At 42.3% G+C, this 18427-nt stretch overlaps 1 protein-coding gene across 5 annotated transcripts; it reads left to right on the top strand.

The window, feature by feature from the left end:
* Positions 1-14321: 14321 nt before the first annotated feature.
* LOC147640876 (uncharacterized) lies at positions 14322-18129 on the top strand. 5 transcript variants are annotated; one of them, XM_086816207.1, is made up of 6 exons: positions 14322-16006; positions 16150-16319; positions 16427-16538; positions 16668-17348; positions 17428-17636; positions 17732-18129. In XM_086816207.1, the coding sequence occupies exons 4-6, from the start codon at positions 17133-17135 to the stop codon at positions 17916-17918; spliced, it is 612 nt and encodes a 203-aa protein (XP_086672333.1). In that variant the 5' UTR covers positions 14322-16006; positions 16150-16319; positions 16427-16538; positions 16668-17132; the 3' UTR covers positions 17919-18129. The 5 variants fall into 5 exon arrangements, 1 of the variants encoding a protein (XP_086672333.1); XR_015268548.1 differs by lacking the exon at positions 17428-17636 and having other exon boundaries at positions 16427-16506; positions 16668-17366; positions 17680-17871; XR_015268551.1 differs by lacking the exon at positions 17428-17636 and having other exon boundaries at positions 14323-16006; positions 17871-17974.
* Positions 18130-18427: the final 298 nt, after the last annotated feature.

The raw sequence follows: 18427 nt of genomic DNA, 5'->3' as shown, positions 1-18427 counted from the left end.
CGTGGTTTTGTTCAAAGAGGGCAGGAAAACAAAGTGTGCAGGCTGAAAAAGGCTTTATATGGTTTAAAGCAAGCTCCACGCACTTGGTATGAAAAGATACATGCATATTTGACTGCACATGGCTTTCAGAATAGTCCAACAGAAAGCACTTTGTATGTTAAACGTGTGGATGGTGTACATCTAATCATTGCTCTCTATGTCGATGACATGCTGCTCACAGGACCAAATGAGAGTCATATTGCTGATTTTAAGGCTGATTTGAATGCCTCTTTTGAGATGTCAGATTTGGGGCATTTGCATCATTATTTGGGGATACAATTTAAGCAATGTGATGGAGGTATTGCTTTGTGTCAGACAAAGTATATTGAGACATTGTTGCAGAGATTTGGCCTTGAAGACTACAAGCCTATTGCTACTCCAATGGAGACAGGTTTGAAGTTGAGTCTTCATGATGCTGGAGATCACTTTGATGTCACACTCTATCAGACAGCTGTTGGTTGCCTCATTTATGTATGCATTACGAGGCCGGACATTCAGTTTGCAGTCTCACAGGTGAGCAGGTTTATGCATAGCCCAGGGTCTCAGCATTGGAAGGCAGTTAAACGCATCTTTGGCTACTTGAGTGGCACCATACATCTTGGGTTGTTTTATCCCAAGGGGGGATCGTGCCGCCAGATTTACATGCTTTTTCGGACTCAGATTGGGCTGGTTGCTATGACACAAGAGTGTCCACAAGTGGTTTTTGTTTCATGCTCGGTAGCTCATGCATATCTTGGTTGAGCAAGAAGCAACCTACTGTGGCCACTTCTAGTTGTGGAGCTGAGTACAGGGCAGCTTTCACAGCTACGGTTGAGCGTGTGTGGCTCAGACGGCTTATGGCTGACTTGGGTGTTGGATAGAGTCTGTCGCCTCTATCTTCACTGACAGTCAGAGTGCATTGGCAGTTGCAAAAAACCCAGTTTTTTCATGCTCGCACAAAGCACATTGAGGTGCATTATCACTATGTCAGGGAGAGACTCTCAGCAGGAGAGATCAGCTTGGCCTATGTGCCAACACAGGACAACCTCGCCGATCTTTTCACAAAGGCGCTTCCTCGTGAGAAGTTCGAAGCTTTCCGCAAAGCTTTGGGCTTGCTCCCCTTTGTGGACTGATCTACTTCGGGCATGGCACTCCCCTATACATGAGGAGGTTTTTTTCCCCTGCTTGTATATACGCCCATCCTTCTAGGGCTAGCTTATCTTTTGTACATTGACACAATCTAATACACTTTGTGTTGTGTGCATTCTTGCTTCTTCTTCTCCAAGCTTTGTGTGCTTTCTTGCAACCCTAATTCCAACATGTGTCAGAGAGAGAGAAAGAGAGAGAGGCAAAGAATTTCCACATAGGAGATAGTTTGTATGGGAGGAGAGAGTGTGTATTTGCATTAGTGTATTTGTGTGGTGTATGTGTGTGTGTGTGTGTGTGTGTGTGTGTGAGAGAGAGAGAGAGAGAGAGAGAGAGAGAGAGAGAGAGAAAGTATATGCATGCATATGTGTACATCTGCATCTATGTGTAGAATGTGCTTGAGAGAGAGTGAGATGGGGCAAACCTGAAGAGAGAGAGAGAGAGAGAGAGAGAGATGTAATGAGGGAGAGGGTGAAGAGAGAGAGAGAGAGAGAGAGAGAGAGAGAGAGAGAGAGAGAGAGAGATGTAATGAGGGAGAGGGTGAAGAGAGAGAGAGAGAGAGAGAGAGAGAGAGAGAGAGAGAGAATAAAAAGTAACTTTTAATAAAATATAAAGAGAAATATAAATTATATAAATTAAAAAAATAGAGAGTGAGATGGGGCAAACCTGGAGAGAGAGAGAGAGAGAGAGAGAGAGAGAGATGTAATGAGGGAGAGGGTGAAAAGAGAGAGAGAGAGAGAGAATAAAGAGTAACTTTTAATAAAATATAAACAAAAATAAAAATTAAATATAAAACATATATGTATATATGTGTATACATGTGTGTGTGTTTTTATTTACATTTATACATACATACATGCATACATACATACATATGTATGTATGTATGTATACACATACAAGATAAAGGAAGAGTCCCCACCCCTTTACGTGGAGAAAGAAGAGGGAGAATGTATGTATACATACATACATACATATGTATGTAGGTATGTATGTATACACATACAAGATAAAGGAAGAGTCCCCACCCCTTTACGTGGAGAAAGGAGAGGGAGAATTTTTGAAAAGGAGAAAGGAGAAGAGAAGACAAGTGTTTGGGGTTTCTTTCCCACACGCCTAGATGCATTGGGACTCACAATTAGTTGTCACACCATCAAACCATTTACTCATTGAGTATATATATATAATGCATTAGAAAGCAAATTGGTCATCCCTCCTCCCTCCTCCACACACACACACACACATACATATCTTCTAATATTATATTATGTGTTACCATATTATAGTAGTGATGTGTGTGAACACACTTAGGACCGCCGGGGCACTTTTTCCCTCACTAGGAGGTTTTTTCCCCGTGCATTGTATATACGCCCATTATCTTCTAGGGCTTGTTATCTTTTTTTTTTGGCACTCATAATACACTATTGTGTTGTGCTCAAGCTTCCTCATCTTCTTGAAGTTGTGTGTGCATTCCTGCAACCCTAATTCCAACAATTGGTATCAGAGCAGGCTTCCTCCTCCCGGGCAGCATCACCGGCACCTGCCGCTTCATCTCCTCCGATTGGGACGAGGTTTCACGAGCGTCTGCAGGTTAGTATATGCTTGGTCATTTCAGAATTTTGATCTGAAGTCATTTCGCCCTCCGTTTTTGCATTCCAAGTACTGCGCAGGCAAAATCGTCCTACTGTGCAGATTTTCTGTCAACATTAAAATCTGCAGGACAGGTGCCCATTCGTCTGTTTTGGGCTGTGCTACATAGCACAGGTCGATTTTATACAGGTTTTCCTCTTACAGACAGCATTTACATCTAGTAGTACAGTCATTGGCCATGGCTGACAACAATGATGTATTCCGCATGTTGGCTGCTGAGGATAAGTTGGATGGCACCAACTATCCATTGTGGGCATATATGATGCGACATGTATTGGTAGCAAAGGGGTTATGGAACATTGTGCAGGGTATTGATGCACGTCCTATTGTGGCTGGGAATGCTGCAAACACATCAGAAACAGGTACTGTTGATGATGGTGCAGGCACAAGTGCTGTAGCAGCTGTTCGAGAACCACCACTTTCAGCAGAGCAGATTCGTTGGGATGGTAGAGATGCGCAGGCTCATGCCTTGATTGCGCTGTCTGTCAAACGTACCATTATCCCACATATTCGCTCCTGCAGGACTTCTAAGGATGCTTGGGATGTACTTGCCACATTGTATCAGGCAAGAAATGAGGCTCGTGTTGCTTATCTCCGAAAACAGTTGGAGAGTGAGCATATGAACGAAGGTGATTCTATGGATAGCTTTTTGACAAAGATCAAGGATTTCAAAGAGCAGCTCATTTCTGCAGATGAAATCCTGTCAGACAGTTCACTTGTGCAGACTGTTTTGAATGGTCTACCAGATTCTTATCAGGGTTTTGCTTCCACTCTTCGCTTGATGATGAAAGGCAATCCCAATGCCTTATCATTTGAGGAGTTAGTTTCTGTTTTGCTGCAAGAAGACCAATCAAGGCAAAACAGGAATATTATGCGTGTCGCAGATCAAGCTTTCGTTGCTAGTCAGAGAAGCGGGAAAGGTAAAGCTGGCTTTTCTTCTAGTAAGCAGAAATCTGCAAATGCTGCGCAACCAAAGAAGGAAGACAAAGATGAGAAGAAGGGTGACAAACAGAAGACATTTTGCAAGTACTGTAAGGGAAATGATCATGTCATCAAAGCGTGTCCTAAGCTGGCTGCGAAAGAGGCTAAGAAGAAAGAGGCTGGTATGGCTGTTGCAGATGCCTCTCCTTCTAACAATGAATCTGCTAATGTTGTGCTAGATACAGAATGGGCATTCAATGCGCAGTGCAGTTATGACCCATCTTTGCATGACACATGTATGTCTGCAGTAGATTCAGATGTATGGTACTTTGACAGTGGTGCCACTAAGCATATCACCTCGCAGCGCAGTTTATTCACTTTCCTTGAGTCTGCTCCCACAGGGAATACTGTCACTTGTGCCAATAACTCCTCTTATCCCGTTAAAGGAGTTGGACAGATTGTGCTGAATGTTGCAAATGGCAACACCTTTACACTTTTTGATGCATTGTATGTGCCAGGGATCAAAAAGAATTTGCTGTCAGTCTCCGCATTTGCCAAAACAGGTTTGGTTGTAAAATTTGTGGATGACAGATGTACTGTTCATGATCTCTCTTGTGGTGACATCATTGTAGCATCTGGTTCACTATGTCGAGGGCTGTATAAGCTCAATATGGACGGCAAATGTGTAGAGGATTCAGCATGTGCTATTATGGATACGCAGGCTATTTCAAATGCAAAACTGTGGCATGCACGTTTTGGTCATCTGAATTTTGCAAGTTTGCTGCGCCTGCAGAAATCTGAAATGGTGTCTTCTTTGCCTAAGCTTGAGGCACCTGTCAAGCATGTTTGTGAGGGCTGCATATTGGGTAAAATGCAGCGTGCTTCCTTTCCCAAAGATGGATCAGTGAGAGCTGAACGCAGATTGCAGCTTGTTCACAGTGATGTTTGTGGTCCCATGCAAACTCCATCATTTGGAAACTACCTTTACTTCGTGACTTTCATTGATGATTTTACCAGGCATGCATGGGTATATCCTTTGAAGGCAAAGTCCGAAGTGTTTTTGTGCTTCAAACAGTTTTTGGTTATGGCTGAAAATGTGTCAGAAAGTAAGATGGGCACCCTCCGTTCAGATCGAGGGGGGGAGTATATGTCTTCAGAATTTAATGCATTTCTGGCTGAGCGTGGGATAAAACACCAATGTACAGTGCCGTATACACCACAGCAAAATGGTGTGGCTGAGAGAAAAAACAGGTCTCTCATGGAAATGGCAAGATGTATGGTTAAGAGTCAAAGTCTACCACATGGTTTTTGGCTTGAGGCTGTCATGTGTGCCACTTATGTACTAAACAGGTGTCCCACCAAAGCATTACAGGTTGTCACTCCATATGAGGCTTGGCATGGCCGCAAGCCATCTGTTGGCCATTTACGTGTTTTTGGTTGCCTGGCATATGCATTAGTGCCTGTGCAACATCGCAGAAAATTGGATGACAAAGCTGTCAAATGTATTTTTGTTGGATATAGTGCTGAGAGCAAAGGCTATCGTTTGTATCATCCACAGACAAAGCGCATTTTGGTTAGCCGTGATGTTGTATTTGTGGAAGATGCAGTTCAGCCCTTGGTTTCATGTACTAAGGAGACAGATATCAGCTCACGTGATGTCTATGATACATTGTTGCCTCTTTTCAGTGGTGCACAGTCAAGTGCAATACCTCATGAGGCAGTTTTTCAGCCTATGCAGGTTTTAAATGATGGCACAGATCAGCCTATATCTGATGCAGATGTGCATGATGCACTTGACGATGAGAGACAAGAGATTGAGGGCTCTAGGAATATGCCTAGATGGCTGGTGCAGACTTTGCGTGACAGCAAGTTGGATGCCCCTTTGTCTAGTCGCACTCGTTCTGGCTCTCATGGTGCCTCTTATGCGTCAGATTGTTATGCATTGGCTGTTTCTAGTATGTGCGATGAAAGTGAGCCTGTTTCATTTGATGAGGCACAAAGTTCAGAAAATTGGATGGCTGCTATGCAAGCAGAATACGATGCTATTATGAAGAATGGTACATGGTCTTTATGTGACTTGCCCCCTGGCAAGAAGGCCATTGGCACTAAGTGGGTATACAAATTGAAGCGTAAGCCTGATGGCACAGTGGATCGCCATAAGGCTAGGCTTGTTGCAAAAGGTTATGCTCAAGAGAAGGGCATTGATTTTGATGAGACTTTTGCTCCCACATGTCGTATGACCACTGTTCGTAGCATCTGTGCATTAACAGCTCATAATGGTTGGAATGTACATCAGCTGGACATAAAGACTGCGTTCTTAAATGGAGATTTGCATGAGGAGGTGTATGTATCGCAGCCTCGTGGTTTTGTTCAAAGAGGGCAGGAAAACAAAGTGTGCAGGTTAAAAAAGGCTTTATATGGTTTAAAGCAAGCTCCACGAGCTTGGTATGAAAAAATACATGCATATTTGACTGCACATGGGTTTCAGAATAGTCCAACAGAAAGCACTTTGTATGTTAAACGTGTGGATGGTGTACATCTAATCATTGCTCTCTATGTCGATGACATGCTGCTCACAGGACCAAATGAGAGTCATATTGCTGATTTTAAGGCTGATTTGAATGCCTCTTTTGAGATGTCAGATTTGGGGCATTTGCATCATTATTTGGGGGTGCAATTTAAGCAGTGTGATGGAGGTATTGCTTTGTGTCAGACAAAGTATATTGAAACATTGTTGCGGAGATTTGGCCTTGAAGACTGCAAGCCTATTGCTACTCCAATGGAGACAGGTTTGAAGTTGAGTCTTCATGATGCTGGAGATCACTTTGATGTCACACTCTATCAGACAGCTGTTGGTTGCCTCATTTATGTATGCATTACGAGGCCAGACATTCAGTTTGCAGTCTCACAGGTGAGCAGATTTATGCATAGCCCAGGCATTAAGCATTGGCAGGCAGTGAAGCGTATCTTTCGCTATTTGAGTGGTACTCGGCATCTTGGGTTGTTTTATCCCAAGGGGGGATCATTGCCGCCAGATTTACATGCTTTTTCAGATTCTGACTGGGCTGGTTGTTATGACACACGCGTGTCCACGAGTGGTTTTTGCTTCATGCTTGGAAGCTCATGCATATCATGGTTGAGCAAGAAGCAGCCTACTGTGGCCACTTCTAGTTGTGAAGCTGAGTACAGGGCAGCTTTCACAGCTACGGTTGAGTGTGTGTGGCTCAGACGCCTTATGGCTGATTTGGGTGTTGGGCAGCCATCTGCCACCACCATCTTCACTGACAGTCAGAGCGCATTGGCAGTTGCACGGAACCCAGTGTTCCATGCTCGTACGAAGCACATTGAGGTGCACTACCATTATGTCAGGGAGAGACTCTCTGCAGGAGAGATCAGTTTGGCTTATGTGCCAACACAGGATAACCTTGCAGACCTTTTCACAAAGGCTCTGCCTCGTGAGAAGTTCGAAGCTTTTCGCAAAGCTTTGGGCTTACTCCCTTTTGTGGATTCGTCCACATAGCTAGACACTTCCCTATACATGAGTGCTAGCTCTTGTTCACCGCATCACTCCAGGGGGGATTTGTTACCATATTATAGTAGTGATGTGTGTGAACACACTTAGGACCGCCGGGGCACTTTTTCCCTCACTAGGAGGTTTTTTCCCCCGTGCATTGTATATACGCCCATTATCTTCTAGGGCTTGTTATCTTTTTTTTTTGGCACTCATAATACACTATTGTGTTGTGCTCAAGCTTCCTCATCTTCTTGAAGTTGTGTGTGCATTCCTGCAACCCTAATTCCAACATTATGCACAGGTGTAAAAGAGAGAATATACATACACACATATATATTATGTGCATATGTAAGAGAGAGAATATACATACACACACGTATATATATATTATGTATGTATGTGTATCTATAGGTATATAAGAATGTATATATAAATAGATTTATATGTATGTCGACGCACACATGTATGTTCATGCACACACAGGCAAAAGCACATGATACGTGCACACACGTATACAAACACACATACACACACTCGCACGCATGGACACACGTGTAACACATAGAGATATGCACACTTGCACACATACTCAAGCTTGCATATACACACATGTGTATACATGCACACAAGCACATAAATACACTCACATACACAAGTATATGTGCACACACATGGACATGCACACACTCACACACACATATGCACCTGCACGTGCACACACATAGATGTACACACGAGTATATTCACATGCTCACACACACGTACATGTAGACACTCGCTATGGATATACATAAATAAAAACATACACACCATGTACACACACACACACAACAAATACACACTAACACATACACACAATCAAGACACTTGCACGACACATGCACGTGTGAAGACAGTACACAATCACATATACGTGTATATGTGCACACACAATCACACACATTCACATGCACATAAATAAAAACATACACACCATGTACACACACACAACAAATACACACTAACACATACACACAATCAAGACACTTGCACGACACATGCACGCGTGAAGACAGTACACGATCACACATACGTGTATATGTGCACACACATATGTATGCAAAAGAGAAGACAAAAGAAATTGGAGGAAGATAAAGAAGGAAGATAAAGAAGGAAGCCTATATGTTTTCATTATTGCCATCTGGTATACAAGGAGGAGGAAAAGAAAAGTAATCAAGGACAATTCAAGAAACAAAAGAATTCATTAGAAATAGCATGGCAGGATATTTCTTTAGAATGAGGTGAGATCCCATGGTATTGAGTTCCATGGGGTGGTTTGGTGGTTAAGTTTCAACATGATTTAAACTTACTATCCTTTCCTTCAACATAATTACACCACAAAGGCCCTTTTCTTGGACTCTCAAGTTACGTGTTTCCTAAAGAAGTATAACTTTTCAAGATCTCATATAGTGCCTAATGAGATATAACCACGTAAACCTCAAATATATATTTTCATTAAGCTCTCAATAGGACACTATTAGAGAAGTAGAAGATAGAGAGAAATAAGAAAAAGAGGCAGAGCAACTTCTTCTCCTCAATTTTCCTCTTCTTCTTCCCACATTTGAGAAAACAAAAAAGAAAATGAAGATGAAGATATGCTTCTTCTTCTTTTTATCTTCTTCAACTTCTTGCATATGAGAAGAAGGTAAGGAACTATGTCTTCTTACTTTTCTTTCTTCTTATGTGGAAGCTAAAGGAATCTCCTTAAAACCAAATGTATTGCTCTTGGAGCTTGAGAGAGCACAAACTAGAAAATTTTTATCAAGTAAATTATTATTCAAAGCCATTAAATCCACATCTAAATATTTATTTAAGTCTCTCAAAAAGGATCGACAGAAAATGGGGGCTTGTGAAGGATAAAAATGGGGGGATAATCAAAGATCCCTAATGTATATCTAGGAAATGGGTATCTTGAAGTGGAGTCACCTCCAAAGGCCATTGTTGGACACAATGTGACCAAGGATTACTCTATGCTTAACCCAAAAATTAACACTGAAGTGGATTTAATAATATTCAATTCAAACGACATCCCCAAAGCACCTTTTACAAGCAAGCCAAATGTTATAAAGTGATTGAACACAAATATAATCAATGAAAATTTCAAAGAACTAACAAATATACTTCTTTTAAGCCATCTTGGTGATTTTTATGGTTAACTTTGTAGATAAATCCTACATCCACAAGTTTTTAAATATCCTCTCCACAAGTTTTTTAATTTCCTCTTTGATCACCTTGAATTACTTTGGGATCAACCCTGTTTCACATTGCATATCCCATCAATTATGGGTATGGCAATTTATACCTCCAGTATATCTCCTTTCATGTCCCTATATTTCCATGCATAATATTCCTTAAACTCTTTCTTCAAGAAATTAATTAAAGCTTTATTTTCCTCCAGAGTGAGATCCGTAAACCGATTTAGTATCCTCTCTAGGTTCTGCATTGTCTACCTCTTTGACCTTTAATCATCATACCATATGAGATGCTCATCTGACCTTTTATTGAATATTGAGCCCATTGAGCCCTAATGTGCACAACAGTCCTCTCATCCATATAGTAAAAGTGTGAAGTGTTCTAGCACTTATCTCAAGTCAAGTTTCTAGCTATCCTTTCTATCATCATAAATGAGATGCCCACCTATAGAACATTGAGCCACCAATCTTCTCATCTACATTCAAAGTTTAAACTCTTCTGGAACTTATCTTAAGTCAAATTTTTGGCTATCCTCTTTGGCTATCCTCTTTGTCTTCTTCTTTTGGTTCAACTAATGCTGTTGTAGCATCTTCACTCACATTTAGGTAGTCTAGGTTGGTCAAGTGATTATTTTGGCTTCTGAATTTCCTTCCAATCTTTTTATAGTTGTGAACATTTGGAGTTTCTCTTCCCATATCTTGGTAAGTTCATCATTAACATCAACATCTTGACATAACACAACCATCATCCATAGATACACTTCTCAAGAGGTTGTTTCGATTGGCTTGGTAGCATTTTTCCTTCCTCCAATATTTTAGTTTTGTCAAGCCTTTCAATACTGAAGTAGGACAAGGTGGGAAAAGAAGCCCAAAAATAGAAGGGGGGTGACCATGAGGGTGGCAGTGGACAATTTTTTTTTAAATTGGTTATGTTGGAGAGCCCTTAAAAGGGACAAGCATAAGGAGGGGGGGTGGGGGGGGCGAGGATGGAAGTTGGAGGAGGAGGGTAGGGAGGTGGGTAGGAGATGGTAAAAGGGCGAGTAGGAGAAGGAGGGGAAGGAGGCAAGTAGGAGAGGGAGGGGAGGGACGCAAGTAGGAGAGGCTATGGGAAAGGGGGCGAGTAGGAGATGGAGTGAAGGGAGGCAAATAGGAGGAGGGGAGGGAGGTGAGGAAGAGAGGTGGGAAAAAGCAACTTAAACGTGGAAGGGGGGAGAGTATGAGTTGCAGAGGCAAGCATGAGGGAACATCAATTTGTTGTTTTTCATTAAGTTGGAGAGGCTGCGAAGAATGGTAAAAGCATGAAGAAGGGGGATGAGGAGGAAAAGGAGGAAAGTGGTATAAAAACTTGGAGAGGTTCCCAAAATGACCAAACAAGCCCTTTGACTGAGAGAGTTAGGGAGAAGTGTCAGTGTAGTACACCTTAATCTTGGTGCCATTAACCAAGGGGAGGGGGTGGTCTTCTAATGCGCGTGGACTTGCACAATACCATAAAAAAGAATCTAGTGGACCAAAAATGGCCCTTCCCAAGCTAGACCCAGCAATTAACCCTCCTTGAACTGGGGATTTTAATGCCACCCTTCAAGCGGTTTGTTTTGTTTGACCTTCAAAGCTTGGTTGGCCAATGCTCGGGTTTCATCCAAAATGCTCGCCCATAGTATAGTGGTATTGTGAGAAGCATCATCTTGGGGCAACTAAAAATTACCTAGTGTGCACCCCACTATTAAATTCAAATGCAAATACTACCTCTCTAGAGCTGAAAGGGGCTATGCCATGTTGTGGCTTCAAAGGTGGTGTGGTAAGCCCACAATGTTCCTAGGAGTGTCTCGAATCCCATAGTGACTTGGGTGTTGATGGCACATCTTTTGGAGCAAGCGGCAAAGCACTTTGTTGACTTACCTAGGGATAATAAGCACATGACTTCGATGGAAGCTCTTGTATATTTGGTTGAGTAAGGTGGTGATGACTTCATTGCCAAATTGGGGGCCCTTCTCAGTGGTGATTTCCAAATGACAACCAAATAAAAATATGCTTATATAAGGAACATGCCACTATGTTTCCAAATGATAGCCAAATTAGATAAAGATGTGCTCATATAAGAACCATGCCACTAAGTTAGCTAAATAATCCTTGGTGGCTTGGGCTTCATCCCACTTGGTAAGGTAATGAATGGAGATAAGAATGTACTTGCACTGGCTGGGGCAGGGCATTGGATTAATGTAGCCTAGAAAATCAACTCCCCATCTCCCAAAGGGAGACCATGCTAAGGAGATCTAGAGAGGATGTTTAGACTAACAGGTGAGCCCACACCTTTGCATTTGTGTGGATGTGAAAGATAATCATCTAATCTGGTGGGATGAGGATGGGAGCTTTCGTAAGGTGCTTTTTAAGGTAGGTGAAGGCGATAAATGCAGGGTTAAAGCACTTAAAGAGGATGGATGGATGGTTTGACTAGGCAGGTCAATGGAATGGTCACATCTACTACATACATACATACATACATACATACATACATACATACATACATATATATATATATATATATATATATATATATATATATATATATATATATATATACATGAAGCGACGGTGGTATCCGGTGTGCTTAGTAACAAAGAATGATCTTATTGGGGCCTTGAGAAGAGATGATGTGACCTAGGAGTGTGCCTTGAACCACCAAGAAATGGCATTTAAAGGGATTGAGACATAAATGATAGGAGCAATATGTGGTGAAAAACTAAAGCTAACTAGGAAAGGTTTTCTACAAAGGCTTCTATGTAGGAGACAAGATAAGTTCCTGTGAAGTTAAAAAAGTCATCTATGAAAGTGTGGAGAAAACTAAGGAGGTACTCCCTAAAGATATTGGTGATAATTTGGGGGACACCATCCAAGTCTTTGTATGTCTAAGCAAATACATCCTTGTAAGATGGGAAGACGGCGATGACGATTAAAAGTAGGGCTAGGTGGTCCCACAACCAAGAGGCTAAAAAGATGGGCCAGGGATCCTTTATAGTGAATTCTTATACTAGATCTTAGCAAGAGGGAAGGGAGTGAGGTTACCCTATCTCATAGCTACCTTTGGGTAAATTGGAAAGGTATTATATTGTTCTTCCCTCCAAGACTTAGGAAGCTCCCATAAGGGAATGGTAGGTTCTTCAAAGGGAACCTGTGTAAATTCTTTGTGCTATGGGGGTTGGGCCTATTGTACTTTGTGGTAGCTCATGACTGGCTCTCACAGACCTACTACCTTATAGCACTCTCAATGAGAGTCGATGGACTCGCTTGGTACCTCTACAATGTCCACCATGTAGGATGTCAAGCCTTCTGCCACCTGGAGCCAATCAAGAAGTTCTAACTCATCACCATGGGGGAAAAGACCTTCTTTAGACATGGGCCAAGATGTGGTTGTTTAAGGGGTTACAGAGAAGAAGTGAGAGCTATCATAGCATCATGGATCCCTTGGTCAAGACGTGGTTGTCTAAAGGGTTACAAAGAATCTCCCGGAGCTATCATAGCACCACGGATCCCTTGGTCCAGGCATTCTTCCAATTTCAGCTTTTGTGGTCTGTTCTCCTTGGGAATCCACAGTCATATAGTACTCTTGTAGTTCTTAGCCACACATGCAATTAGTAATTAGTAAGCACTGTAGTTGAATCACCACAAATTCAAGCAAGAATGTGATTCCTTAGATCACTATGGTGACTCCTTGAACTAGGGCTATGGGGTTCACCTCCCGTTTTGCAAAGCCAGTTGAAGTGGATGATCGTTGTTTGGAGCAAGGTTGGCAAGGCAGTGAGAGGGTTAGGCGTTGTTGAGGTGGGGTGAAGTTGATGGAATCCCCACAGTCTTTGTCTTCATGTCCCCCCTTCTCATAGAAAGAGTAGTACCTCCTCTTTGGGCATTCTTGGGGGATGGTGTGTCCAAGAGATTGGTATATGGCACACCATAACCCCTTATTGGCCCTTCAGTTCTTCAATCTCTTTCTTGAGAGTTAGAGCAAAGTGTTTTCCATACTTTGAGACTTTGAGTGCCTTTAGCTCCTGCTTCAGTGGTGTTTGTGGTAGGAGGTGCAAAACCCACATCATGCTTGAACATGAGGCATGGGAGGCTAATTCTTGGGTCATTCATTGGTGTTTGTGGTAGGAGGTGTTTAGCCCACATCATGCTCGAACATGAGAAGAGGGAGGCTAATTCCTCGAACTCCAACAAGGTGGTTGGTTCTGTTCGACTCTCCCAAATCTTATGCTAGGTGGTTCGAGGCAAGGCCTATGTCACCCATTGGTGCACTATGAAGTCGCTAGGGTAAGTCGGTAATAGGTGGGCCCCACCAGGGCCACCAACACTGTGGTCCACATCATGAATTTTGACACACTCTCCCCTAGTAGTACTTGCAGTTTTCCCAACTCCTAGAGAAGGCACTTCTTGTAGTTACTAGGTCGTAAGATGCGGAGGAAGGTGTCCCTCAAGGTGGCCTAGTTCATAAAGTGGTTGATTGGGAACTGATCGAACCATTTGTTTGCAGAGCCTGCTAGAGTAGATGGAAAAAAAACGAAGAAGGTGTGACGCTAGCAATATGAACTACTGAAATTTGAAGGTGGGAAGCTTAACATTTACCCGGCCCGACATTATGGAAAGGGGTTTCGGGCCAGGAGGGTTGAACGGGCCTCCAACATTGTTACCAAAGGTGGGATTACCAAGATTGGCAACCAAGGTGGGATTACCAAGATTGGTAACCATGGGGAAGCACGGAAAGGAGGTATGTAATCAAATCTCTTTCGATTATAGTAGCATTTTGAGAGGGGGCTCTTGTCTTTAGCACATGCATCAGCCACCAAGAAAATCTTCCACCATCCATCGGGTGACCATGTGTGGTTTAGACCTAGATTTGAAGATAAATGATAGACGAAAAGCATTTAAATTAAAAAAGATTGGAGGAGAGTGTGTTTTTTTTAAACTGTGGCCTGCTCATGATTTCTTGTTGTGCAGTTTTCCCCATTTTTCACTCGAGACGTCCAAAGCGTGGGTGTTTCCACCAGGCCTTGCAGCTCGCTCCTTGTAGATGTACATATAGATCAAGACAACATGTCTTGCCTCTACAATTTGTCGCGCAAGCTTGGCACCCTGTGAAATAGCATGCCTCATGAGCCAGCAAGAGTTTCGTCTTTCCAGAGGCTTCATCTACTCTCTCTTGCAGGAATGCACACATCGGAGAGATCTGGCAGCCGCCAGACATGTCCATTCCCTCATGGTAAGGACCGGGCTGGACACAGTTGCAGTTCTAGGGGATCACCTCATCCGTGCCTTCACATCATGTGGGTGCCTGATAGAAGCAAAGGAGGTGTTTTGCAGAATCACCAACCCTAGTGTTTATACATGGAATGCCATCATCTCAGCTCACGCCAAGCTTGGAGGATGTGAGACCGCTGTCCAAATATACCACCATATGCAGCATCAGGAGATCAAACCCGACAGGGTCACATTCTTGAGCCTCTTAAAAGCATGTAGTGGCTTGAGAAGGGCAAAGCAGGGTAGGGTTATACACCATCATATTATCCGAGATGGATTCGAATCAGAAAGAGCTATAGGAAACACCTCTATCGACATGTATGCGAAATGTGGATGCCTAGATGAGGCTCGCAAGGTATTCGATTTGATGGCGGGAAGATGTAATGAGGTGTCTTGGCAAGCAATACTTGTAGGGTATGTCCAGCATGGCCTTGTTACTCCTGCCCTTGAGCTTCTCAAAGCAATGCTCCTCAATGGTGTAACTCCTGGTAAAGTCATGTTTACCAACAAGGTTTGAAGCCAGATGTTGCAATAGCAACGAGTGTCCTTGTAGCCTCAAGTCATGCTGGATTATTAGAGGAAGGCCATTGGCATCTTAAGAACAAGCTGAATGAGCTTTGCTTGGCATCAGATGTTGAACACTTCGACAGCACGATTGACCTTCTAGGTAGGGCAGGTTTCCTGGAGGAGGCTGACACTTTAATTCGCTCACTGCCCATCCTGCCAGATACAGTTGGATGGAGGTCGTTGCTGAGTGGATGCAGGACGTACGGCAACACGCAGCTAGGACAAAAATGCTTTGATGAACTTGTCAAACTGAATCCAAATGATGCCTCTGGATTGGTTCTTATGTCGAATATCTTTGCTGATGCTCACCAACACATTACAAGGGAGAAGGAAGTTTATGAGTGCTTGGAAGAGGCCTGGCAAAGCTTGGATTGAGGTTGACAATGTGGTCCATGAGTTTATCGTGAGAGGCACTATCCATCCACAAAGTGAATCAATACATGTTAAGTCGAGCAGGTTAAGTAAATACAGCAAGGAAGAGGGACACCTGCTGCTATTGGAATCATGTGCAAGTTGGAGGGGCAGAAGACACCCCCCCCCCCCCCCCCCCCTCTCTGTGGCGGCAGGGCCCGTCCTCCCTCTCCTCCCCTCTTCCTTCAAAAAAGCGGTGGAAACCAGATGGATGAGATTCATCTTGGCAGTGCGACTTTTAACATTATTAACTGCCAAACTGGTTAGTACACATTACATGTCGATTATGTTGCTTATTTATTTGATAGTTTATGCTTTATTTTGTGGTGTCTTCGATAGATACTTGTTCTAGATACAGCCTTTACATTGAGGAGTATATTAAAAGTTAACGATAGTTGAATGCAGAGGTGGCCGTGTTGATATGCTAAAAGCTGAAGGCCCTTGCGGAGTTTGATGCTTGATTGGTGGAGGGGTGATATTGAATCACAGCATAAAGAAAAAGTTAAAGCAGACTCATATCTCATTGCTGTTTGAAACGTCTGCATTTACAACCACTGAGTAAGCAGCTGCACAAGGTAGGCAAAATATGCATTGTGTGCAAAATGTAAGTGATGTAATGCAGGCATTATGTTGGTAAAAAATCAAAGGGAGCCAATGACAATTTTGTGGTTCTCTTATGTAGGAGCTAAAGAGTTGAAGCCTCAGATAGAGCTCGATGCTTATGTGCTATGATGGGCACCCATTTAAGAACTCTCCAAATGGGTATAATTCATCAGCTTGTATTCTTTACCTCGGTAATGGTTTTTAACAACTGTTTAATGATACATATCATCAGTATAAGATTAGTGTATTCAATTTAGAGTTCATTTTTTGTTTTTGTTTTTTGGGTTTGGGGGGGGGGGGGGGGGGGGGTTGATCCCAAGGATGAGTACTCCATGTTCTCGCCTAGCTTGGTTGAGAGAGGAATCACCGCATGGGAGTGTGCCCATTGTCCATGGTGGCTGGAGTATCCCCTAGGTGTTGTGCCTAAAAGTGAGCAGCAAATGCATGCACGTAAGTAAAGTTTACTTTTGGCCATATTGAATTTATTTAAAATATTACAATGTGTTTTTGTTTTAACTATGGAGAAATGATTATGCACAAAGGTTTTCTTGAGAGAACCCTACATTAGTTAGAAATGTGGCCACTACACCTTCAACAGAGGTAGAGACTCGACAAATGACCTCTAATACTACTTCTAAGAAAGGAAAAGAGGTAGAGACTCCACAAGTGACCTCTAAGACTACTTCTAACAAACGTTTGCTTTTAATAATTTATAGCTACTTGCATTCATTGATCTAAGTATTATTGTATTTCTCATATAATGCCTAGATGGAGTTGTTCCTAGCATGCCTATGTGGAATCACTTTACAAGTTCTTTGGTTAAAGGAGTCATGCAGATAGCTGACACACATTTGGCCGATGAGGGTTTCCTTGTCACACTGTCTCTCGCCCATCACTTGGGCGAGATAGTGAAGTATGCTGAAAACTTTAGTTTGCAACTACACCGCTCTTGGACACTTGTGTGTGATGGTGGATATTTGTATCCTGATACAGGAGAGCAGGTGTGTATAGCTAGCTAAGTATTATTGTATTTTTCCATATGTTATATGATATTGACTTCTAGGAAGTGTCAACTGGTAGGTGATGGACCTTACAATTGGGCTCTTTTATCGCAATTCTGTTAGTGCACCCCACTACGATAGAAATGCAGGTGAGGAGATATCAGCGATCTTATTTCCGTCGACAAAGAGCTACATCACAGAAGGTAATGCGCGAGTGGATAGCGACTTCACTCGTGTAGATGGGGATATGGTTCGAGGGGGAGCTGAACGCACCAGCTCATTTTTCAGGTACTAGTGGAGGCTATACAATTATATCTTTGAATTGACATAGAGTATTTCATGTGCCCTGCTAATTTATCTTTTTTTATATTTATATTTTTCAGTTGGTTGTTGGCGACATTCACGTATTATGATGATCATGTGATCGATGTTTTTGCTGGGTGTGGTGGATTGGGAGCTGCTTGTGCCGAGGATATGCGCCACTGTTTGATGATGGAGTGCTATTTTTTTGCATTTTCACAGTGTCTAGAGAAGAAAGTGTGTGGTCCTGTGGAGGAGGAGGATTATTAGCTACGTTAACATTTTCATTTCACATACTTTGTATTTGGTTGACTATTATGGTCTTTAACTTAGAAGTTATAGGGATTATGGATTTTTCCCTTGTGCCCCCAAGGGTTTTTTTATCCATAGTCATGGATTTGGACTTGAGAAAGGTATTGATCTTGTGTCATGCCATCCTCAAACCTAAGTCCTTATAACTTCTTTGGTTTGGGGGCATAAATGCTTTTTTCTTTTGGGTTTTTGTCCTCGTGAACAAACAGTTTTTAGTTGTAAATAATTATTCTTGAATAAGGCAATGAAATCGTCATGTTATTTTTTAGAGGGTTCTTTTCAACATGCAATAATTATTCAAAGATACTATATTCCTCTATGCTAATGTATCATGTGACATAATCTTTGATAAGAAAAATGTGACATAATCCTCAAGATTGAGTGTACCTATCTATTCAACTGTCTATGTACATATGTATCTGATATTTGTCCTATGAGATTGTTTACCTATATGCACAAATATTCTT

Source organism: Cibotium barometz, chromosome 2 (assembly GCF_041138505.1).
Source record: "Cibotium barometz isolate CiBa-2024 chromosome 2, ASM4113850v1, whole genome shotgun sequence".
Taxonomy (NCBI): domain Eukaryota; kingdom Viridiplantae; phylum Streptophyta; class Polypodiopsida; order Cyatheales; family Cibotiaceae; genus Cibotium; species Cibotium barometz.
This window is presented reverse-complemented; position numbering and strand designations above follow the sequence as displayed.